The sequence below is a fragment of the Artemia sp. Qi Xiang Cuo genome, chromosome 15 (genome assembly GCF_049724085.1).
Source record: "Artemia sp. Qi Xiang Cuo chromosome 15, ASM4972408v1, whole genome shotgun sequence".
Classification (NCBI taxonomy): domain Eukaryota; kingdom Metazoa; phylum Arthropoda; class Branchiopoda; order Anostraca; family Artemiidae; genus Artemia; species Artemia sp. Qi Xiang Cuo.
Window position 1 is genome coordinate 32,284,212 of NC_142808.1, and position 24,956 is coordinate 32,309,167.

A 24,956-nucleotide genomic window follows, 5' to 3' on the forward strand; every position below is an offset into this window, starting at 1 on the left:
GGTCAGAAGAGGGCTCATTTGAACGGAAATTAAAAGTTCTAGTGCCCTTTTTGGTGACCAGAAAGATTGGAGGGTAACTAGCTCCCCTCCTAGACCCCTTTTGCCCCAAATAATCCTATAATTTTTTTAGACGGCCATTTTGTTCAACGTGGCTCAAAGGTCCCATAACTATGCCTCTTGTCCATTGCTTACATATAGTATTTGTTATTTGGAAATATAAGAGAATTGTTGGGGAATTTTGCGCGCGGAATTTCCTATGAGAAGAATCTTACTAAGGGGGAGAGATTTCCAGGCATGATTTGAAAAACACCCATAAATTTAAACATAAAAAAGGGTTTATGAACTGATAGTAAGGAGCACCATTAAAACTTAAAACGAACACAAATTATTCTGTATATGATGGGGACTGCCCCTTCCTCATCCCTCGCACTTTATGCTAAAGTTCGACTTTTTGCCAGAATTCTTTGAGAACGACTCCTGTAACACAAGGACCTTTGAGTCAGAATGCGAAGTATTTAAAAAAAAAAACTTCTAGGCTTTAATGTACAGGGACAGGGTTGAAGAAGGGGTAACCCCCACCTCATATGCACAATCATTTCTGTTCATTATAAGTTTTAATATCTTTTCTTTACTTTCGGTTGAAAAAACTTATTATTTAGTCAACATAAAGAAAGCGCCTTTAATATCTTAATGCGGGGCTCCCAGGGCGTCAATCAAGTTAATAAGGCTGTCCATAAAGCTGATAAACTGTTTTCCTCCCATGACTTAGTTGACTTTATTGCTGGCGGAAAAAAGTTGAACTTTATTTAACTTTTTCAAGGAAGCCCACAAAGTTCAACCAGTATCAGAAGATGTGTGGAAAACTCCAAATAAACAACATACAAATTACTGTCTACAAGTATAATAGTGTATACTTGTTTAAATAGCTTGCTTGATAAAAGAAACAAATTTTTTTTTTTTAACATCATTAGAAGGAAAAAATGCTTAAAAAGATGGTTTTCTCAGCTCCATGTCTGACTATTTCAGTTATTTTATATGAAAAATTGCTGTAAAGTCAAAAAGGTGAAATCCTTGTGTGAGTGGGACAACTTTATGGTTCGCAGTGGGACGAGTGGGACAACTTTTCATGAAAGTTTATTAACTTTATTGACGTCGTGGGAGCCCCGCATAAGACCAATAACCCTTCCCCCTTTTTATATTTGAAATGACGCAGCAATCCCTTAATTCACTTTTGTTTTAATAATGATAATAAGACAGGAAGCAAATTCAAAAAGGAATTTTACAGAGAAAAAGAAAATGAAAGAAATGATTAACATGTAAGACTCGTGATCCAACCTGGCACATATTTTTAAAGAGTTTACAAGGGCAAGTATCCAAGATAGACAATTTCCGAAACAGCAACTGGTAAACATCTCGGATGACGTTGAAATCACGGGACTCCATTGGAATTCCACTGGCCAACACAAAATTATATGCTATTTTGAATGTGGCAATTAAAAAACTCATATCCCGAAAACGATTTACTTTGCTGTTCTCAAGGGGAGCATCAACAGGGTAACAAAGATCCGGAGGATTAGAATACGATTATACTAACACTGCTCTACTGACCCCATTTGGTGAAATTCCAGATGATGGCCTTTTGTTTGTCATGGAAAGTAGTAGAGGAATGTGAATGAAACTCTCAAAAATGAATCCAGAGTCTCAACAACCCTCTGGGGAGATATTTTGAAGTACCTACCTCCACCGCTTCCCCCTTCAAAGAGAAGAACTTTAATGACCTTATACAATATTTTGTTATAAGTAAAGCCTTGGTAAAAACATGTCGGCTACTGCTCAAATGAGGCGTAAGGAATGTATTCTGAACGTCAAACCTTTGCTCAGTCTAGATTTACAAGGTTTTACAGACTGGAAAATCTATTTCTTAAATTTAGGAAAAATGGGTTGCTGTTGCATAAAATCCTGTTGAAATACTAGAATTTGTATATTCAAAATCTAGAGCCAATGAAAGAGACTGAAAACTCAAAATTCAGGCAAAACATTTTTGTCATAATTTAGATGGGTCATGTCATTTTTGTAACTCCTAGAAATAAGAAAAAGGTATGAACAATATTTTGTATATACCTTCCCAGGTTATATTATAGACTCTAGATGCATCCCTGAAAGTTTAATTCAACTAACTCAGCTTCTTTCCTAGATAGCAACAAGACTTTCATATATTAAATAAAAAAAACAAGTTTTTTTAACTGAAAGTAAAGAACGACGTTAAAACTTAAAACGAACAGAAATTATTCCGTATATGAAAGAGGCTGTCCCCTCCTTAACGCCTCGCTCTTTACGCTAAAGTTTGAATTTTTCACAACTCTATTTTTTTTAAACCATAAAAACCTTTAGCGTAAAGATCGAGGGGGTGAGGAGGGGAAAGCACCCTTCATATACTGAATAATTTCTGTTCGTTTTAAATTTTAATGTCGCTTCTTACTTTCAGTTAAAAAAAACTTGGTTTTTTATTTATTTTTTGAACGTTTTTGAATTAATGCTGGTTTTGATTTTGGCTCACTGTAGATGAATAATTAAAACAAAATTGGAATATTAATTTTACTTTTATTTGGGTAAATGGCTTTCTCGAAACCTGTTTAATTTTATTTACGAACGTTTTTATTAGTAACAAATATACGTAACATACGAATTAACTTACGTAACGAACTTCTATATTCATATATTTCTAATACGTATATTAGAGGGTTCGCCCTCCTAGTCAATACCTAGCTCTTTAAGCTAAAGTTCGAATTTTGTTCCAATTCTTTAAAAATGACCCCTTAATCACAAATGCCGTTAATTAGAATACATAGCTATTATGGAAGTAGGCTACTAAAAAATCTTTGGCTTAAAGAGCGAGATATTGACTAGGGGGTGAACCTAATCATATACGTAATGTTTTAAGTCGTTTTAAGTTTTGATGTTGCTCCTTACTTTCAGGTGAAAAACTTATTTTTTATATATAATTTCTGATCTTTTTTAAATAATGCTGGGAAATCCGGCACCCAGCTTCATAGCAATGTCCCTTCCCCCACGAGAACTTCCTTCATGGAAAGATCCTCCCACATACCCCCCACCCACTACTAGAAAAAATCCTTCCTGAAAACGTCTGTATACTTCCCAATAACCAATACTATACGTTAACATTGGGTAAAGTTCATAACTTTCAGCCCTCCCCCCGGGGACTTCGGGGGATTAAGTCATCCTAAAAGATATAGTAATCATATTTTTGACCAAGCTGAACAAAATGGCTATCTCAAAATTTTGATCGGGTGACTTTGGGAAAAAATTAGCGTGGGAGGGGGCGTAGTAGCCCTCCATTTTTTTGGTCACTTAAAAAGGGCACTAGAACTTAATTTTCGCTCGAATGAACCCTCCCACGATATTCTAGGACCAGTGGGTCGATACGATCACCCCTGAAAAAAAAAAAAAACAACAAACAAACAAATAAACATGCATCCGTGATCTTTCTTCTAGCCAAAAATACAAAATTCCACATTTTTGCAGATACGAGCTTGAAATCACTACAGTAGGGTTCTCTGATACGCTGAATATGATGGTGTGATTTTCATTAAGGTTATATAGCTTTTAGGGGGTCTTTCCCCCTTTTTTCGAAAATCAGCCAAATTTTCACAGGCGCGTAACTTTTGATAGGTAGGACTAAACTTGATGAAATAGGTAGGACTAAACTTGACTAAACTTATATATTTGAAATCAGCATTAAAATCTGATTCTTTTGATGTATCTATTGGTATCAAAATTCCGTTTTTTACAGTTTCGGTTACCATTGAGTCGGGTCGCTCCTTACTTACAGTTCGTTACCACGAACTGTTTGATAAATTTACCGGGTTTTTATTTGAGTCACAACCATGCGGTATAATTCCTATTAATCACTCCCTTAGCTATTAATAAATGAACACATTCTGCAAATACAGAAAATCAATTGAATTCGCCTTTTGCAGTTATCCGTCCAACTCTATCGAACACAACAGTAGTTAGACTTTTTTTTTTCCTGGTTCGAAACTACACAAAGAGGAGTATGACTAACGCCTCCTGTGCCTAATAATGACCAAAACGTAATTTTCACTTTACCGAATCTTTATTTCGAGTAGTGTTTTTATTCTCATAACTTAAAAAGAAAACAAGATTACTGAAAAGAATAAATTAATGTGGATTGGCAGTTTAATATATACTGATATTCATTCATGACAGCCTTAATTATTTTGAATTTTTTAAAGTTTAAAAATTTAAGGGTATTTCGGTTTTCAGTAAAGCGCAAATTACGGTCTGGTCTTTAGAAAGCAAATAAGGTGTTAGCCTTACCCCGCTTTGGGGTAGTTATTGCTCGTTTTGAGTCTGACATGTTTACTTATTGTAATTTCTGCTTTTTTTTTGTTTTGTTTTATTATTGATAGTGATTTATGAGTTCTTTGCTTGGAAAATTACTTGACTTTATTTCTGCTCATCTTTGGTTTAATGAAGCTCTGTTTTTTTCTTTGAAAAACTTCTTTTTTGGATATTTTTTTTTTTAAATTAGTTCCTGTCCGTTATTAACAGACGGTCTTTTTCGACAGTCTTTTGGATAGATGTGGAAAAATAGACAAATATTCAAATGTATGGGTTGAAAATCTGCGTAATATTGTATGTTCTATAGGGCTTACGGAATTCTAACCCCATCATGTTCCAACCTTAAGCATAGACAAATATTAATCAACCACCCCCCTCCGCTTCCTGAAAGATTCAACTTAATCCCCTTAACCTTTCCTGAGATATACAAATACACTCCTTTGACAACCTTGGATGTGCATAGCTTATTTTGATTTAATTCGACTTCCTATTCCACACACCTTGACAATTTCAACTTTATACGCTTAGCCATTCCTGAAATATCGCTGATATACCCTTTGGACAAACTTTGATACACATATTGTTTTTTGATTTAGTTTAGCATCCCCAAAAATATATCCTGAAGTTTCAAAGTACTACCCTGAGGTTTTCCTGTGACATAGCAGACACCCTTTTGACAGTTGATACACACAGTTTGCTTTTGATTTAGTATTACATCCTTCTTAACTTTCTCTGAAAATTTCAACCTAATACCCCATTCCATTCCTGAGATATTGCATCTCAGCTATTTTGGAAACCTAGATTCATTGAAACTCATTTGATTTAGTTCAAGAAGCTGAAAGAAGTCCAAAACGTAAGCAGAAACAGTCGTAAAAAGATGCACTGACAGTAGTAGTAGCATAAATAGTAGTAGTGCTAGTTGTAGTAGCTCTGAGCGGTTCAATTTAATACCTCAGCCGTTCCTGAGGTACTGCTGATACGCCCTTTTAACAGCCTGCATGCGTATAATGCGTTTTGATCCTGTTCAAAATACATCCTTTGAACATCCATATTTAATTATACATCCCCCTGAACATGCCCTGTCAACTTAATAACGCTGTCCGTTCTTAATATATTCAAAAAACGCCCTTATGACAAACTTGGACGGACACGGTATCTTGTGATTTAGCTCAATGTCTCTAATAACATACTCTGAAAATTCCAACTCAACATCCCTCGCCGTTCCTGGGATATTGCACATACGCCTTTTGGCAATCTGTATACATACATTGCCTTTTGATTTAGTCTTACACAATCTTCAACTTTCCCTGAAAAAGAAAACAACACCCAATTCTGTTCCCGAGACACCGTATCTATAAATTGTTACAACCTAGATGCACTTAAACCATTTTGACTTTGTTCAATAGTAGTAGCAACAGTAGTAATAGTACTAGCACTGAAAGTTTCAGTTAATACCCTTAACTGTTTCTGAGATACTTCTGGTGCGTCCTTTGGATAACCAGCATGCGCATAGTGCCTTTTGACTTACTTTTATACTAGCATAAACTTTTTCTGAAAGTTTCTAGTTTATACCCTATTCCAGTACTAAGTATCCCGCCTATGCCATTTTGACAGCCTGCTTGCACTTAAAACTATTTTGATTTAGTTCAATAGTTGCAGTAGTAGAAGTAGAAGCAGTAGCAAAAGTGGTAGTAATACTACTGGCCCAAAAATTTTGGCTCAATACCCTAAGGTGTTGCTGGGATATTCGTGATGCATCTGTTTGATAACCCGTGTGTATAAATTGTATTTTAATTTAGTTCAACATCTCCTTCAAAATACCCCAAAAGCTTCAACTTAATGCTCTATGCAGTTTCCTAGATACTGCTGATACGCTCTTTTGACAACCTGTATACCCATAGTGGGTTATGATTTAGTTCAACATCGCCCTCACCATTCCCAGAAAGTTTTTTCCTTAGTACCCTTAGCATTAGCAATAGTAGTAATCTTAGCAGTGATATCAATAGTAGTATTCACACAGTGACTTTTTGGTTAGTATAGTATGCCCTGATATATCAATTTGATTTTCTAGGCTGTACCTTAATAATGCTGATACGGCCATTTGATATCCTACATACACAAAGTGTTTTGATTTAGTTCCACTTTTTTCTCCATTTCCCCTGAAAGCTTAACCTTAATATCCATAACCTTTGCAAGAGTAGCACTAGTAGCAACAGCAGTACCATACTGCCTTTTTTTTAATTCAACATCCCCCTTAACATACCCTGAAAGTTTCAACTTAATACTCTAAACCGTTCCTGAGATGTTGCTGATTCGCCCTTTTGACAGCCTGATACACTTCAGCGCATTTTGATTTAATTCAATATCCCCCTTAACATTTCCTGAAAATTTCACCGTAATACCCTTAGCCTAAGCAGTAGTAATAGCAGTATACATATAGTACCTTTTGGTTGGTTCAACATCCCATCAGGATACACTGAAAGTTTCAACTTAATACCCTAACAGTCTAATAAGCTATTCTTAGGATATACCCGATACGTCCTTTTTATAACCTGTATCCTTATAATGTGTTTGGATTTCGTTCATCAGCCCCCTCAGCATTCGCAGAAAGTTTCATCTTAAAATCCTTAGCCCCAGTAGTAGTAGTGAGCACATAGTACCTTTTCGTCAGTTCAATACTCACCTCAACATACCCTGCAACGTTTCAACTTAGTACTCCAAGACGTTCCTCAGATATTGCCGATAGGCCCTTTTGACAGCCTACATGCCCAGTGTTTTTTGATTTAGTTCAAAATAGCCCTAAACATTCCACGAAAGCTTCACTTTAACACCCTTAGCCTCAATAGAAGCATTAGTAGTATTAATAGTAATAGTAGAATGCACACAGTGCCTTTTCGTTAGTTCAACATTCCCCTAATGCCCTTTAAGTTTCAAATTAATAGCCTTTTGGCTAGTTCAACATGCCCTAACGGTTTCAGCTTAATATTCAACTTTAGCCGTTCCTGAGATATTACTGATATACCCTACTGATATATTACTGATTACTGATATATTCTCAACAAGCATGCACATATTGTGTTTTGATTTAGTTCAAACTCCTCCCAACCTTCTCTGAAAGTTTCACCTTAATATCATTATTCTCAGTAGTAGCAATAATCGAAGTAGCAGTAGTATGCACATAGTGCCTTTTGGTTAGTTCAACATCCCCCACGACATGCCTTACAAGTTTCAACTTAATACTCCAAGCCATTCCTAAGACTCTGCTGATATTCCAGGTTGACAACCTGCATTCACCTAGTGTGTTTTGATTTAGCTAAACTTCCTCCTCAATATTCCCTGAAATTTTCACCTTAATACCCATAGACTTGAGTAGTCGTAGTAGTAACAGTAGCAGTATGCACATATGGCCTTTCAGTCAATTGGAATTCCCGCATCACTTACTGAAAGTCTCAACCTATTACTCTTAAGTCGTTCCTATGACATTGATGATAACCTTTTGACAACCTCTTTACACATAATGTGTTTTGATTTAGTTTAACTTCTTCCTCAGCAGTCCTTGACATTTTCACCTTAATACCCTAAGTCATAGTAGCAGTCGCAGTAGAAGGAATAGTTGTAGCAGCGTGCACATATTGCCTTTTTCTCAATTGATCACCCCCCCTCATTATTCCCAAAAAGTTCTAACTTAATACCCTAAGCTGTTCCTGAGATAAGCCCTTTGACAACCTGCATACACATAGGTCTGTTTTGATTCAGTTCAACACTCCCCTAAACATTCCCTGAAAGCTTCATCTTGATACACTTAGCCTTCTTGTACACAAAGGTTCAAATATGTCCACCTCACCCAAAAACAAATGCTATATGTAAATAACAGGCGAATTACATAAGTTACAGTCCAAGTCCCAAGGACAGTGGGGAGGGGGGCATCATACCCAAGGCATAGTTATTAGACCTTTCAACCATGCTGAATAAAATGGTTATCTCAAAATTTTATCGGATGTCTTGGAAGGTATAAGGGACGTGGCGGGGCTGCTTGTCATCCAATCACTTTTGATTCTTAAAAATGGCACCAAAACTTTCAATTTCCAATCACATGAGCCCCTCCGAAGTTTTACGATAATTCCTTCAATACGAAGCGCCTTTGTGAAAAGAAATAAGAAATGTTTATTTTATTTCCAATTAAGCGCGGATGACACTTGCCTTTTGAGGGCTTGAGAGGCGTCAACACTACTCATATTTGTGGTGATTTGTCGTTTTAAGTTTGACATATTATATAAGCTAGATTCTGTCTGGTTAAAGCTTAAAATTCACTCTTTACTTTTCACTACCCACTTGCTATTTTATTATATTTCACCATAATTTACAAAACTACATTCCCAATTTCCATTTTCATAGCTCCCTAGCCGACATAAACTGTAGGTGAGGGAACATGGGGCTTGAGGAATCGCCCCTTAGATTTTCAATAACGTCTTTTTCGGTATTTTCTGTTAACCCCTCCCCCGCCGATTTTGAAAAATACTTACTTGTGTATCTTCATTGGGAAAAAAATGAAGAGAAATCCCGGCTCCCCCTAGAATGTTGCGATTTAGCGCCCTTGCTTACGAGCACACATGTCTGACCCTGAGGGAGCTGGGTCACAGGATTTGTTTATGGGAGGGGTATGGAAACATAAATAAGGTACATTTTAGGCCATAGTTTTTTAGTTTCCCTCGAGACGGAGGGGGGTTCAGAACTTTCCGATGGAAGGATCTCATCTGCGTAGGCAGATATAGTCCTGAACTAAATCAAGGCATCGTTTTAAGTAATTTCATTCCATTAAAGGTCCAAGAACAAATTAAGACGTGATAAGAAATGAAGATTCATATTAAGAAACGCAATTGCGATATCTTAATACAAACATGACCAGAATCAGTTATGCTGAATCGCATGAAGAATTAATTAAGCGAATACATGAGGTGCCCAACCCAAAGAATTGGAAAATAGACTTAAAATGCCATCAGTACTCCCAAGACTAATCTTTGGCTATACAGAAACCATCCAACCTTTACAAAACTACTTTGTTCTGTAGCGGAAACAACACTTTGTTTTACCCCTGTTCTCCCTTTGCAATACCCCCAATTTCGATTTAAGGGAAAAAGAGGCAATGCTTTTTATGGAAAGTTTGTTCCTCAGGCTGGTTATAGACTTTGTTTTGAAAAGGTGCATAGAATTTTTTTTTGCTTGGGGCCAAAAAGGTAGGTTTCCCCTTGTCCTTAAGTGTATGAAATGAGGTAGAGTTTAAATACGTGCCAGATAGAATTATTCGAAGCTGTTCCGTCAAGCTTTCGATTCTTCGATCCAAGTGTCTGCTTTCGAATATAAAACATCATTCTAGCTCGCAAGGAAGCAGGCACTAGTTTGAAATTAAAGTTAGATTAAGATCTAATTGCTTAAGATGCGCAACGGTTCCTTGGCCCTATCTGCAAACTATCTAAGAATATCAAATCGAGTAATTTTCAAATCCACACAAATGAGCATTTTCCTGTGCACCAGAAAGGGCTCTCAATTATTTTCACAGGCAAGTTTGGTTTGTTTTCGGTTGATTTGTGATTTCATATCTACCTTTAAGACTGAGGCAGAGCAATGGTATCATTAGCGCCCCCTTATAGTTCTCTCATTATTAAACAAGTTGGTTTCTGCCCCTTGCTCCTTAATTAGTAGTGATATTAAAAGGATGGCCCGCGGCAAGGTCAAGAAGATTAACTATTGAAGCACTGGGCCATGACTTCACCAAGACTCTCATCTCCCCAGCAGCTTTTGAGCAGAAAGGTAAGTATGTAGCACACTATTAGAAGCGGAATCACGTAAAAACAAGGGCTCTAATTGCAATGACTGAAAAAAAAAAAAATAAAGGCACTTAGTCCAATGACAGGAAACAACAGCAATACTTTGTACGATGACAGAAAAACAGCGGCACTTTGCCTGATGACAGAAAAAAAACGATGATGCTTTTTGCAATGACAGAAAAAAATGGCACTTTGTACGACGACAAAAAAGTGACACTCTGTAATAACCAGAAAATCGATGACACAAAGAGCGATGGCAGAATGGTTTTGAGGCAAAATGTTCTAGAACCCTGAAAAAAAAATGTAATAAAAGAAAAAAAAAAACACAAAAAAAAGAATCAAGTCGAAACCCAAAATACTGCTTGGGATAAATCTTTCAAGACCAAGCCGTAAAAAGAAATAATTTTAAAATAAAATGGAGTCACTTCCTTACAGAAACAAAATCTAAATACTGCTTTGGGGGCAATTACAATGCCCATTCGATTGAACTGATATTGGGGAGGTTATTGACAATGGACTCAATTGTACCTTTTAAAAAGAAGATAAAAACATACTTGCTTCCATATTTCATTATGAACTCAGGGCTATATTCTTCTTGGGCATCTGAGGGATTGGAGTTGTTTGTCCATTGACTCTCATCCTCGTTTGAGTCTGAATCGCTGCCTTCGTCTTCTGCTTCACTAGCCTCTAGAAGGATCAGAACAACACTAAGAATTGATTTTCAAAATATTGAAGTCTCGTACTTTCTGCCTTCCTTGTATTTTTTCTCCATACACATGCATTCATCTTTAGTAATAACAGCCTCCTCCCTCCACATTACAAAGTCTTCTTCCCCACAACCCAGAAAGAATTCAGCTTTCCAGGCCCAAACCGTTCTTACTTTTCAAATTTAAATGATACTAAATACTTATGCCCCATACTTATCCTTGGTGATGCAAGGTTTATTTTTTGTATGTCCTAGTTTAGTATTTCTACTTAATATTTTTCAAATTGCCCCTTTTTAATTTAACTTTGGTCTATGATTTTTTTTTTATATATAAATTTACCAAAGAATTTTCATGGCAACTAACCATTTCTTTTAACAGTTTGTTCTATTACGATTATAAAACATTAACTTAGCAATTGATTATCAAATGTACTACTAAACACGCTATTCAAATAAAATTTTATGTGACAATTTTTGTCCCATTTTTTCTCCCTAAGAAACGAAGAAGAAAAGAAAGACGACAGAAAAAAAAAGAGCCAATGGTTAATTGACAATCATATGGAACAGCGCAGTTTAATCATTGCTTGTGAATGACTCGAGGCACGTACACAGCGGTGAGGGGGTCCATAAGTAATTGTCAGATAATAACTATCAAAACCATAAAATATATCGGTACTTGTGTATTATATTAAACAAACTCAAGAGGTGAAGTTAGGTTAATCATAATGAAATATATCAAAATATGATGAAAATATAATACTTTAGTAACGGAACTACAGGAGTTATGGAAACTACAAAAGAGAATTACGGAAAGCAGGCCACCCAGAACGCATTATATTAAATACCTAACCTAACAACCTCTATATATTAAATATTTAACTAAAATTAAATACCTGCATCATAGTTTATTTCACGAGAGAGTAAGCTAATAATATTCGAATGCGAGAGAAAAACCGGTTTTACTCAGATAAAAAAAAACTTCTTGAGTATGTTCTGGATAATACAGAAGTACCAATATATTTCTAGGGTGTGTTTTAATCAGCCGAAGTTTAATCGAAGAAACAGATACATTTTATTTTTGCACTTGGCAAAACAAGACAAACCATGATTCAAAATCTAAGTTTCCACAAAATTTTCCATAAATAGGAAATTAGAAAAAGACAAAAAAAACAAAAAAAAACAAGAAGCTAATCAAGGTTAAAGTAGCATGAAACAGTAAGATACGAAAGAGATGTGACAGATAAGATTACATAAAATATCAAAGTTCAAAATTTCACAATAATTTCTCCATAACATGTAAAAAATAGAGCAAATAAAAACGAGACGCTAGTTGTACCCACTTAATTAGGAAATAAGTGACATTCGATCAAACTCATTTTACTTTGACACAAAAGTAAATTTAATTTAGATATCAGAAAAAAGAACTTGGGAAAAAGAACTTTTATCCAGGATTGGATAGCAGGGGCAGGATTCAAAGGGGATTTTTTTTAATGGAGAATGAGACCAAAACATGTATTGTACATTTTTGCCCACAACTAAATTTCGAAATTTGCATTAGAAAAAAAAGCAGAGCTACATAGAGACACAAAAAAAAACTCCAGTAGGAGAGGAAGAGTATTCAATAGCATTTCCAACGTAGGATTCAAGAGTAATGCATTTTTAGGCCGAAATTATCTTTTTTGCGGAAAAGAGGCCCTTTTCAGCCAATTGAGACAAGTACTCTCTCCAAGCCCTATCACAGATATAGGCCTACATCTATCAAAATTATAATTAATGATTAATATTCCATTACAACAGAATTAGTACTTTTGAGTTATTTGGCCATGCATATACCAATGACTTTCCATGCCACAGAAGAAACCCCATTCACACCAGTACATACTAGGGATAATTAAGTACCCATTCCATCCAAGAAAAGTGACCAGGCAAAGGAGTAGGCCTATACAGTTATTATGTTAAGAAAGTCCAATAAGATAAGATAAGATTTATTGCTGAAAAATGGCTATCACAAGCCCAAAAGGGCCGAATTCGCACTTTAGCGTCAAATACAGCAAAAGAAGAACAACAAAAACAAACAATCAAACAACAACAGAAAATTATAAAAGGGTCTATGTCAAATACGTAAAACATTAAAAACGAAAACAAAGTAAACTCATAAAATTAGAAGGCCAATGTCTCAAATACTTGGTTGTCACTGTGTAAAACCTACAATTGCAATGCAATTCTAGCTCTTGAGTTTTTCAAAAGGCTTTTTGTCGTTTTTTTTTGTAAAGAAACAGGGTTAGAGCATCCCCCCTCAAACTGAGCAAGGTGTATTGATTGGGTCAATCCAAGATGATTTTGGGAACCCCTACTGGCCTGAGGAAATAGCCCCATTGGCTATAAGAGACAGCTAAAAGGGAATATAGTGCTGAAGAAGGGAAGCAGTTGTCCTTCCGAAACATTTATCTTATTTTGTCCAGTATTTTCGTTGGCCTAAAAAAAAAAAAAAAAAAAAAAAAAAAAAAAAAAAAATATGTCGATCTTCATTTCTCTCATTTTTATTCCTGGCTCAACCTGTTTCCTCCTTTCTTCTTCCTTTCAAAATGCATTTTTTTTTACTTTCATGAACAGTGTTGATGGTTGGAAGCGTGTTGCTAAAGGACCTAGGGCCAGCATGTACTTACTTGTACTTGTTGCAGGACCAGACACGGACGCCTCACCCGGCATCTAGAAGACTACGTATGATTGACTCCCATTTGTCGCGATCTTGTGAAACCGCAGCCAGCAGCTCTCCCACTTTCTGCCAAACTTTCGAAATCCACCAATGGGGTCGAGATCGTTTTTGGCAGTTGTCCACCAATTCTTAAATTGACCGCCAGGTCGCCTGCGCCAATCTGTTGACGGGACAGCTAGAAGCACTTGCTTTATGATGCGGTCAGTGGGTCTTTTAAGAACATGACCAAGCCAACGCAGTCTTCACTGTTTGACAATCATGGCGTCGGGTTCGATGTTACAGCAGCGGTGGTGCACATCAACGTTTGAGATTCTGTCGGAAAGAACTTGTGTTTGGCCAGCCTGGCCAAATACAAGTACGCATCAAGTTCCTAGACTGAGAGATGGATCACAATGCTACTGCAGGAAAGAAGAAGAAAAGAATACAGTATTGGACTTTACAGTCTCTACAGTGCAATGGGGTGTGTGGGGCCAACCATCCTGTGCTTTCACACACTCTTCAGGTCAGGCTACAGAATTATATATACGCTTATATATCTTAGGCTGACAGACAAAGGAGGAAGACGCAAAAATGTCACAGCAAGGCTTGTAACATCCACAAGAGTCTGACCTGGCAAGAAAATTAAGGCTTTTAACTCCTTGGCCAGCAAATGCCTGACAAGGCACGCACATTCTAGCAGTGAGATCCCAAACTGCTGATCACTTATGCTTGGCTATTTTAAGAGTAGTAGGCATATGACTGTCAAAAGACAATTAATAGATCTTGAAGAGGAACAGGGTCTAGACATCTGAAAAGTTTTGAAGTTCCCACAGACAGGCAGATGACTTTAATGGACAGAACTTGATTGACACCCAAATAATAACTGCCTGGATTCAATTTCAACTTGGGCTAATCACGGCCTTTGTTTTCATGGTCCAAATGGGTTATGAGCCATCAGCTAGTCAATGGTATACAGTTAGATAATCCTTTTAGCATAATAAACAGCAAAGGACATGACAAAGCTCAGAGCGCTAGAGGGGGGGGGGGGGCATTGATAGGCCAAGCATCTTTATGTATTTTGTTTCTAGGAAAAGGGACAATATAGCTTAATCAGTCTGAAAAATATCCAAGTTTCCAAAAACCCCCAGCAAAGTTTGAAGTGCCTGGCCTTCAGTCATTTTTTTTCAAAGTCCCAAACCTAAAAAAAATGTGAAGTGTTGTCCTACATCTTAACTGCCTAAACAAACCTTCCTTGTAAGAGCAACTGACCCTTATACAAGTAAAAAAAGAAGTAAACATAAAATGAAACACATTTTAAAGTGTTTGCTTTTAAGTAAGATGTATGTTACCATATATAACAATAGCCATTTAAGTTATTGCAACCAAGATTTTATCTCATGCTGTGATACATTTGAGACTGGATTAAAGTATAGCTTCCCATTTGTAATGCAGCTGGCAAAAAAAAAAAAAAAAAAAAAAAAAAAAAAAAAAGCATAATTCACATATAACTACAAACCCATACTTATGGAAGAAATTGAGGGGATATGATTTTAGCCAAAATAAAAATGTATCAGAAAACATCCTCTCTGCTCTCCTTGCCCATCCCTTGTACCATACGACTGGAGGACATTCAATATATCTGCTGAGTCAACAAACACTTTCAAGTGCAACATTGACAGATAGTGGGTACATCAGGAGTTTCAGTACAACTTGGAGGGAGCCAAATCCTCAACTAGGATATGAGAAGCAGCCAGACAACCAGCAGAAGTCATCATAGAGCATAACAATGATAGAAATCCTTATTTAAGGTAAGTGATTGATAAGAACCATGCTGCATCAACACAAAAAGTATCTATGTAAAACAAGCACATATTTCCAGAGTAAACATATTTAATGACAAACCTACCTGTTGAAGAAACCGGTAATGACTGTGGAGGAGTTTTTGATGGAGAGTCTAATAGACTAAGGTCATCACAAGGTAAAGAAGAAAGTTCACTTAGCATTTCATCAGTTACAAATTCATCTATATCACTAAAATCATCATTCAAAACACAAGATTCATCACTTTTCTGATCACTTTCGGAGTAGTACCTCAAAACAGAGCTCAGTGGAACTGCTGCAGGATATTCATCTTCTTTGTGTCTTTCAGACAAGTCAATATCTGGAACAGAAAATCAAAACTAATTTACATCATAATGCATACAAAAATAAAAAAACTGTCATCTATAAAAAATGTACACAGTAAATTCTACAAGTTGAGGGGTATCAAGAGGATATGCTCCAGGGCAAGGGGGGATGGATCTAAAGAGGGAGTTTTAGGTATTTCTTTGGACTGATCTTCAGAGGGGCTCCTGCTATGTTGAAGGTGTGACTTTGGACACACAGAATGATACCGGAAACATTACTTGTGTCGTAAAAAACTCCACAAATACAAGACTGAATTAGCAAAAAAATAAAAAAAAAAAAAAAAAAAAAAATGTATCAGCCATAAAGTGTAACAAAACATAGATTTGATGCATGAGTGGTTGGAGCGTTGGTGTAGGTGCAAATAGGTTGTCATTTTATTTCTTAAACTCTACAATTTAGACTGCATCTGAAAAAAAAAAAAAAAAATCATGACATACACTAAATATCAGGGTCAGGAGTTCGAAGAGTTGCTAATTATTATCTTTTAACCTAAAGAGGTAACCAAAAGGTTCAATCTCTGGAAATTCCTAATGCTCTAACAGTGGTGTCAATTCATGAAAATATAGGGTGTGTTGGTAAATGTTCTTTTTAAATCTGGGAGTGGCATTTTGTGACCGAACCTACCAAAAAATAAGGATTTTTGATCATCCTCTTCATGTGCATTGCACCTCAGCTTGGCTCCCAATAAATTTTGACTAATGAAGATACGGTTTGAAGGGTTCAGAAAAGGGCTAAAGGGTTTATTCCATATACGAAAGGCCTTTCCTATTCTCAAAGGATTGCCAGGCTTCAAGTTACTTTTCTTCAATTTCATAAGACTTGCAAACCTACATAATGTAATCTGGTTCACTAGAAATGTTAATGCTAACTCGTTGTTTAATAAATTAAGTTTTTCTTAAATAAAAGCAAAGAGTGACATTAAAACTGAAATCAAGCAAAATTGCTCTAGACGGGAATTGGCCCCTCAACTCCCAACCACTTCAACCTGCAGCATTCAACTGGTTGATTGTGCTTTACTGAAAACAACACAAGAAAGTTTTTTTTTTCTCCAATAAAAGGACACTAATGCTACTCCTGCTAAAACACTATTTTCAAAATAGGGAGTTATAAATCCCCAATTAAAGGTTTCACGCTGATCTGACATTGTTTTCAAAAGGGTTTTGACCTCCCTTTCAACTTGTTACAATTTTCTTTTTCATAGCCAACAATATAATGTTATCATATTGGAATCTGTGCAAGAGTTATTTCTGAGAAGTATCAACTTTATCTTTCTATCTTTTGTATTCTAATTTTCTTTTGCTTGTTTTTTTTTTTTTAGCAATATATTTACTTTTGCATTTTGAAGAAACAGATAAGTTGACATTATGCTGCACACAAGTAATTGATTGTCTATTGGCTTAACCCAAATGATGCCTGGAAGAAGAAATAAAACATCAATGTCTTTGGAAAACTACTCAAAACACAGATAAACCTATATACAACATGTCTGGTAGACCTAAAAGCTATCAAACGGATTAGGGTGATAGGAAAAAGGGGCCCTCAACTTAAACCCGGTTTACTTTTACTCCCAAATTCATGAATGTTTTGAGTTTTTCCCCAAATTTCTATGAGGCATTCTCATGTTCAGACCATGTCCCCTTTTCAGTGAAAAAAGAGAAGATTTTTAGCTTACTAGAGAATATTGCATTATATTACTGTTAACCTTTATCGAACTTGTTTCTCCTCAGGCATGATGGGTTAACCTAGGCCGACCAGACACATGATGGCTACAACCTATGAACTTAATAAAAAAGCTTTTTCACGCTGCTGACCTATGGTATGCATAGCACAAGTGCAAATCCCCTAATTCTCTGCCTTTGGCCAGGAGTGGAATGCGTGGTTAGGGGCAAATCATCCAATGCTTCCTGTCCCCCCCCCAGAAATCTCTAGGTACCTATTTGGAGCTGGGTCGACTCTGGCTGAGTTTAAAGAGTCACACTGCTGACTCCCATTCCAAACCAAATAATAAGCAACGCCAGGACTCAAACCTTAGCCCTTTTGGACACAGGATTTCAATTCTAGCATGCTAAGAACTTGGCTAAAACCCAAAATGCGCAGATGATTCAGGTTAACATATCTGAGAAACAAATCAGAGAGTTAAGACCTTAGTAGTTTGATACCCAAAATAACAAACAATATTCAATTTGATAAGCTTTCTGAACTTTCATCATCTAAGTTCCTTTATATATATATATATATATATATATATATATATATATATATATATATATATATATATATATATATATATATATATATATATATATATATAAAGAAAGGAAAAAAAAGACATGCACACAAATGAATAATTTATTTCAGATGAAAATAAGTGGGACAAACTGTACGGTTGAGGTATATTATATAGCCGAAAATTATATATAGAAAAAAAGAAGATAAAATGCCTTTAGATTTAGCATTCAATGCTCTTTCCAAAATATTATTGGTACCATTGCAATTGCATTCCTACCTAACCCCACTATATAGGGTCTGATTTAGCATTAATCTATACACACAAGTTTGCTGTTTCTTTTTTTTAAATTGGCTTTATTGGGCATGATGATTCAACTGTTGGTGAGAAATAAATACAAAAGATAATGGCAAACCCACAAAATGGGAAACTTTTACAAATAGATAGGAACTTGTCATTGCTGCAATGGCTAAATAGCATGGAAGGGGACACAAGAAAGTCTGATATAGAGTGCATAGCAATCCCTTGCTAGAAGAGGAAGAAAGGTATGTAATCCAATAACAAAAGAAGAGGTCAAGGAAGCAATATCTTCGTAAGCTTTATTCTACTTTTGTTAGATTATTCTGTTCTTTAATTTTCTGGATTTTACCCTGTTTTTAGGAAAAAGGATTTCAGTGATATTCGAGCGTCTTATTTCCGCTTCTGTATATTTTTCTTTATCTTCCTCTTTGGTATAGGAATCGAAAGACAGTAAATACCTTCAGAATATTGCTGAGAATCTGACTGGTTTACAACGAAAAGCTTTCAGAAACAGCGTATTGGCGTTTCTTGCATCACCATGGTCTGATCCATTTCTTTTATTATTTAATGTTATTGTTGATTTTGTTTTCTTATCACGTTTTTCGTTGTTGTTTTTTTTTCGAAGTGTTTACTCCACTATTTATCTTTTGATACAAGTGGATTATAAATAAATATTATTATTATTAATAAATAAAGCTCCTGGATATTCTGCTTTTGGACCTGCAATAATACATAAACTTTTCAATGGTACTTTAATGTTTGTTATTGTGAAGTTCATATAGTTTGGCCTGAGCCATGGAAGGAATCTCTAATATTCGCAATTTATAAAAAATCGAACCCTATGTTATGTAGTAACTACAGGCCTATTAGCCTTCAAAATAGTTGAAGATGCTTGAAAGGGTTTTTGATTAAAGATTGAGCTATTGAGTTGACAAAAACTGGACAAGTACTGGAAGAAGAACATAGAGGCTTTGGAACCAGCTACTCAACAATATATAAAATTAATATTTTCAATAATTCAATCACTAAGTATAGTATAGGCAGAAATAATCTGTATGGATTTCTAGATTTGAACAAAGTATTTGATAATGTTGATAGATCCCTAATGCTACAAGTTTCAGTTAAATTAGGATTACCTACAAAATAGTTAGACTTTTCCAATCCACGTATGAGAGGACAAAAAATAGTGTAATTGTTATGGGGAACGGTATTTTTCTATAAAAACATAGGACTGAGGTAAGGTAGCTCACTATCACCTATGCCATTTTTTCTATTCATTAGTTATATGGTAGGTTTTTCCAGAATAGATGGGCCCCAACAGTATAACTAGGAAATGTAGGTTTTCAATGATTGTTTGCAGATGACATTACATTGGTGACAAATTCTGAAGATGAGATGCAGAAACTTTTAAATCTCGCCTTGGATTACCTGAATCTAAAATGATTGCAATTAAATTTTGATAAAACAGAAATTATGGTTGACAGTAAACTAAGAAGTAACAATGAATAAGTTTGCAATTTTATTATAAAGAGAAAGAGATCTGGGTAGTAAAAGAGGCAAGTTATTTGGATTTTCATTTCTCAGCTACTGGTTCCAGGAAAAAACACATTGAAGCCACTTTGGCAAGGGACTAGAAGACCAATAGATTCAGCATTGGGGTGCTGGCACAAATGCTGTGACTAGTTTATTTGTATATTGAAGTGTAATAAAGTTTTGGGGGAGTATTATTTTAAGTCAAATTTACCCATTAAATATATTAGAATTTGGATTCAGCTGCAAGCAAATTGTCTACTATCTGCGACAAATTGAAGGAATACTAAAATTCCAAATAGACTACAAATTTGCCCACTATAATGTATTTTGGGAGATGCATGTGTTTTTCTTTTTGGATGCAATGGTTTGGTGAATCTAAGGGGTGATTTGCTTAACGGTGGAAATGATGAGCCTACTGGGGATTCTTAAATGAAAATCTCCTAGATATATATTAGCAATAGGAAATTTTACTTTAAAAGGCTTAGATTCTTGAAAATAGGAAACTTTTATTTATTTGTATCTGTTATATATATATATATATACATATATATATATATATATATATATATATATATATATATATATATATATATATATATATGTATGTTCTCAAAAATGGCTCGATTTTCGTATCTTGGATATTCTCGCACAAAAAAACGATCTAGATGGGTCAGAATCTGAGAAAATTCGTTAAGAGCCTTAATTTTGGTTTTTAGAAATAACATCATGTACAATTTTAGTGCATCATATAAGCATTTCCTTATATGATGTTATGCATAGCATAAATAAGATTGAGTTTCCAACACAACAGTTATTTATATAATATAATGTCTGTTGGAAGGCCCAAAAAACAAAAATTCGCAGTTGCAGTTAATATAATTGATGATTCTTTGGAACCAACACCTGAACTATCAAATGTGATAAGATGTGAAATTTGACAACCTGGACCATCAATTGCAACAACACTAATATGGACAGCTAAAGCAAATGCCATTGCTAAATTGTCTTAAGTAATCAAAATCCAAAACCGTGTCAAAAATGAAAATGAAGAGCAAAGACACAGCCAGTTAGAAGATATAAAAAAACGACAATAAGAGTGTGTTAAAAATGGAAATGAAGAGCAAAGATACACATGGTTAAAAGACATAGGACACCAAACAAGTGGGCAAGTCAAAAATGAAAATGAAGAGCAGCAAGTCAATGAAAATCAACATGGACAGCAAGAATCAAAATATGTCAAAATTGAAAATGATAGCAATGATGATTGAGTTTGGGATTTTGACACGGATAAGGTCATTAATGCCTACCATACCTTTGTTAAAATAACAAAGATTTGGCAATATGTATTTCATAATGACGAAAGATAAGCCAAGGTGTAATGAAGCAAACAAATTGAAAATGATAGCAATGATGATTGGGTTTTGGATTTTGACACAGCCTTTGAAAATAAAAAATATAGACTGGATAAATTGTTGGAAGAAAAAGAAGTTTTTGTCCCACCACCTGAACAATTAGAAGAAACAAAGATTCAGCGATATTTGTTTCATAATGACAAATGTCAAGCTAAGGCAAAAGAAGAAGTTTTGGTCCAACAACCTGAACAATTAACAGAAACAAAGGGGATTGTCAATGCCTTCCATACTTTGTAAAATCAAAAATCTGGACTAGATGAATCGTAGGACAAAAAGGAATTTTTGTCCCGCCACCATAAAAATTAATAGAAACGCTGGTCTAGAGACATGTTGTTCGTTATGACAAAAGATAAACCAAAATAAAAATCAAAGTTCCAATAAAAAAAAATATAATTTTACAAAAGCACCACTTCTAATTTAAGGTCCATTTGAACGTCATGACATCAAGAAAAGGCTCAAATTGTCTGCATTTAGAAGACAAGCAACAGTGAGAATCTATATATATATATTTAGAAGCCTGCTGCATGACAAGTGCTGGGGCCTGGTGGCGAAGCTACTGGGCTCCTGTTACTATATATATATATATATATATATATATATATATATATATATATATATATATATATATATATATATATATATATATATATATATATATATATATATATATATATATATATATATAAAGCCAAGAGCTATATCTCACCTCTTAAGAGAGAATAGAAGGCCGGGCACAACTGCAACACTCGTCATTGTACTTGAAAGGAGCAAATCTAATTGAACATCTCCTGTTTTCTTATCTAAATTCTGCCATAAACATAAGGTTATTGGACATTTTCTGTGTATTATGAAGTATGAATTGTTATAGTGTTTCCTTCAGATGTTCTGAATATAACCTAGGTCTATATCTGACCAAATTAGGGGGAGGGCTAGAGACCAATTATTACATTATCAAGCATTATATTTGGAAAGTGTTAAACAGGGAATCAAAGGGTACTATCCTTTAGCTCAAAAGAGACCATGTACAAGACTGTTATCAAGCAAAAGCTAGAATAGGGCTGACAGAGGGTTAAAATTTATAATAGGGCAGAAATCAGACAAGAAGAGAAAAAATGTATAATTGAATTCCCCAGTCAATGTTCATTACAAATTAGTAATTGCTTCAATTCACAACTTGTGTCCTTACACAATTTTGCCCTAGGCTATACACAAAGGTTTGCTGATTTTGTCAGTTTATCATTATCTTCTGGGTAAGTTTCACGTTTTCTTTATTAATTTGATAACTATAAGCAGAAGATATTGATGCACCTTTTAAAACTTTTGCCAAACATACAAGTTGCTATAATTTCAAATAGATTTGAGTTTCCTCAGGGAAATTCTCTAACTATGTTAGTTAACAATTTCCGTTTGGACAATGGAAACGCAATTGTTGCAAAAATTGTTAGCAAACACTTTTTGTTTAGATAGTGAAAAACTAGTACTACACCTAACTGCAGCACCAAGCTGCCTAAGGCCAACATTAGCTCATCCCCTATACAAATCTGTTCTAAGTCTGCCTCTTTACAACCTCCCAGTAAGTTCCAGATTCCTTTTTTATGACATCCTCACACCCAATTCAAGAATGATCTGTTTATATCTACATAATGCAGACAGAAGCACTAGCCATCTCAACCTTTCTCTCATTATAGCCTTAGAAAGCAGGATAGAACCACATTTTTTGGTAATTTTCCTGTTTTCAACATAATTTAGCAAAGATGACAATGAATACATAACTTGGTGCCTTTTCTTATGTTCTTTTACAGTTTAATTATTTTTTCTGGGGGAAATTCTGTTTTGAGCCCTTGATGGGGACCTAAAAATGGCAATTTTTCTCACTAGCCAGTTTTAAAAGAAACATGTTTTCAAACTGTTGGTTACTATGAGCTGTTTCTAGCCCTTTAGGGGGACTCGAAATGTAATTTTTATCCAGAAGCAATTACTGAATTAGGAAAGAGCATAAAAAAGCCAGCAAGGGATATATTCACTTTCATCCTAGCTAAATCATGTTGTTAACTGCAAATTTATCCATTTTTTCATACAACATACTGTTTGAAATACTGTCAATCAGGCACATACATAATAAGGTAGGAAAAGGCTTTAAATTTGCAATATTATCTGGGAACACACTCCTGACAGACTAAAACTTGCCTATTTATTCTATGTATTCATTCTTGTAAATCTTATTAACCTGTCACTCAACTAGAATTTTAAAATAACACATTTAATCAACTTTTCTCATTTCTATGATGACATGAAACAAATACAATAAGTCTGAAAATGGCTTTAAAAAATTCTAAAATACTTAGGCATAAACATAGAATTGGGGCTGTTGAGAAGGATGTTTTAAGAAAACAATTCTTGCTTCATAATATGCAGGAAATTCTAGTGAACATATTTTTACTCCAATTCTACTATACTTTATCCCCTCCCCCTTAATGTAAATATATAGCTCTGATTATGGTAAAATTCTACTTTAGCTACTTTTGGTTATCATGGAAAAGGGTTAGGTTAGGATAATGAAACTCTCAAGGATGAGTCTACAGGCTAAAGTATGTCCAGGGAAGGTATTTTAAAGTACCTACATCCACTCCTCTCTCTAGAGGGTCAGGTCATTTGCCTAGGCTACATGACAGGACCTATACCTATTGGAGATTTTGACAAAACAATATTTTACCTTAATTTCTAGTTATCAGTTTTTTTTTCTCTGGATTTAGTTCTGAAAATACAATTCCTGTTATTTGAGTAGAATTTTAAGCAATATCAATGTTTCTTTTTTCAAAATTTAGGAAATGTATTTGCATATCTTTAAAACCTAATAAATTGGGATTGAGCAAAATTGTGAAGCTTAAAACAATTTCGTTGTACTTCATTTAAGCAGAAGATCTATTTTGCAAGGTCACTTTTATAACACATGGATTTTTAGAGGTCATCAAGGTCAGGACCCTCTGGAGGGAGAAGAAGTGGAGGTAGGTAATTCAAAATACCTTTCCAGGACATACTTTAGCCTGTAGACCCATCTCTAAAAGTTTCATTTTTCTAACCTAACCTCTTTCCAAGATAGTGAAAAGTAGCTAAGGTAGAATTTTACCTTATGGTGATCTTCTAATCGCAGGTGATCCCTTATGGTGATCCCTTCTCCATCAAATTGTTGACCAGCCGATGTGTTTTAGGGAGGGACAGCAACCAAACCTTCTTAACCTGGTATTTCTCAGGAGACCAGAAGCTCTCCTCTCTACCTTTTACATGCCCCCAATCAGAAAGAGTGATCATGTCACCATAGACATTAGAACAACAGTCCTCAAAGTAACAAATTGCTACAGCAAGAAGACCTTTATTAACAATGAGAAGATTAGAATGGATCTCAACAACATCAGATTGGACAACGTCTTATCTGGTTCTCTAGAACAGCAATGGGAGTGCTTCAAAGAATTACTGATAATCAAAGCAAATCAGTACACCTTGAGCAAGCTCATCCCCTAACCAAGAACACTTCCAATAATGACAAAAGAGATTAAGAGGGAAATCAACCATAAAAGCAGACAATGGAAGAAATATAAAAAACACCACTCCCCTGAAAATAGAGAGAAATATTCCAAAAGTCAGAATAAACCTAAAAACTTGACATGGGCCTTGTACATAAGCTTTGAAT

General features: G+C 35.2%; 1 protein-coding gene across 2 annotated transcripts in view; it reads right to left on the reverse strand.

Moving 5' to 3' along the window:
* LOC148943561 (uncharacterized) overlaps positions 1-24,956 on the reverse strand; it is a 67,691-nt gene that overhangs the window by 32,153 nt on the left and 10,582 nt on the right. For both annotated transcript variants that reach the window (XR_016142929.1, XM_089101060.1), the window contains exons 2-3: positions 15,516-15,770; positions 10,763-10,895 (exon numbers count right to left, since the gene is read on the reverse strand). Coding sequence is in view for 1 of the 2 variants with exons in the window: in XM_089101060.1 (XP_088957186.1) it covers positions 10,763-10,895; positions 15,516-15,770 (388 nt within the window). In the remaining variant the exon portion in view is untranslated. The remainder of the gene's footprint in view (positions 1-10,762; positions 10,896-15,515; positions 15,771-24,956) is intronic.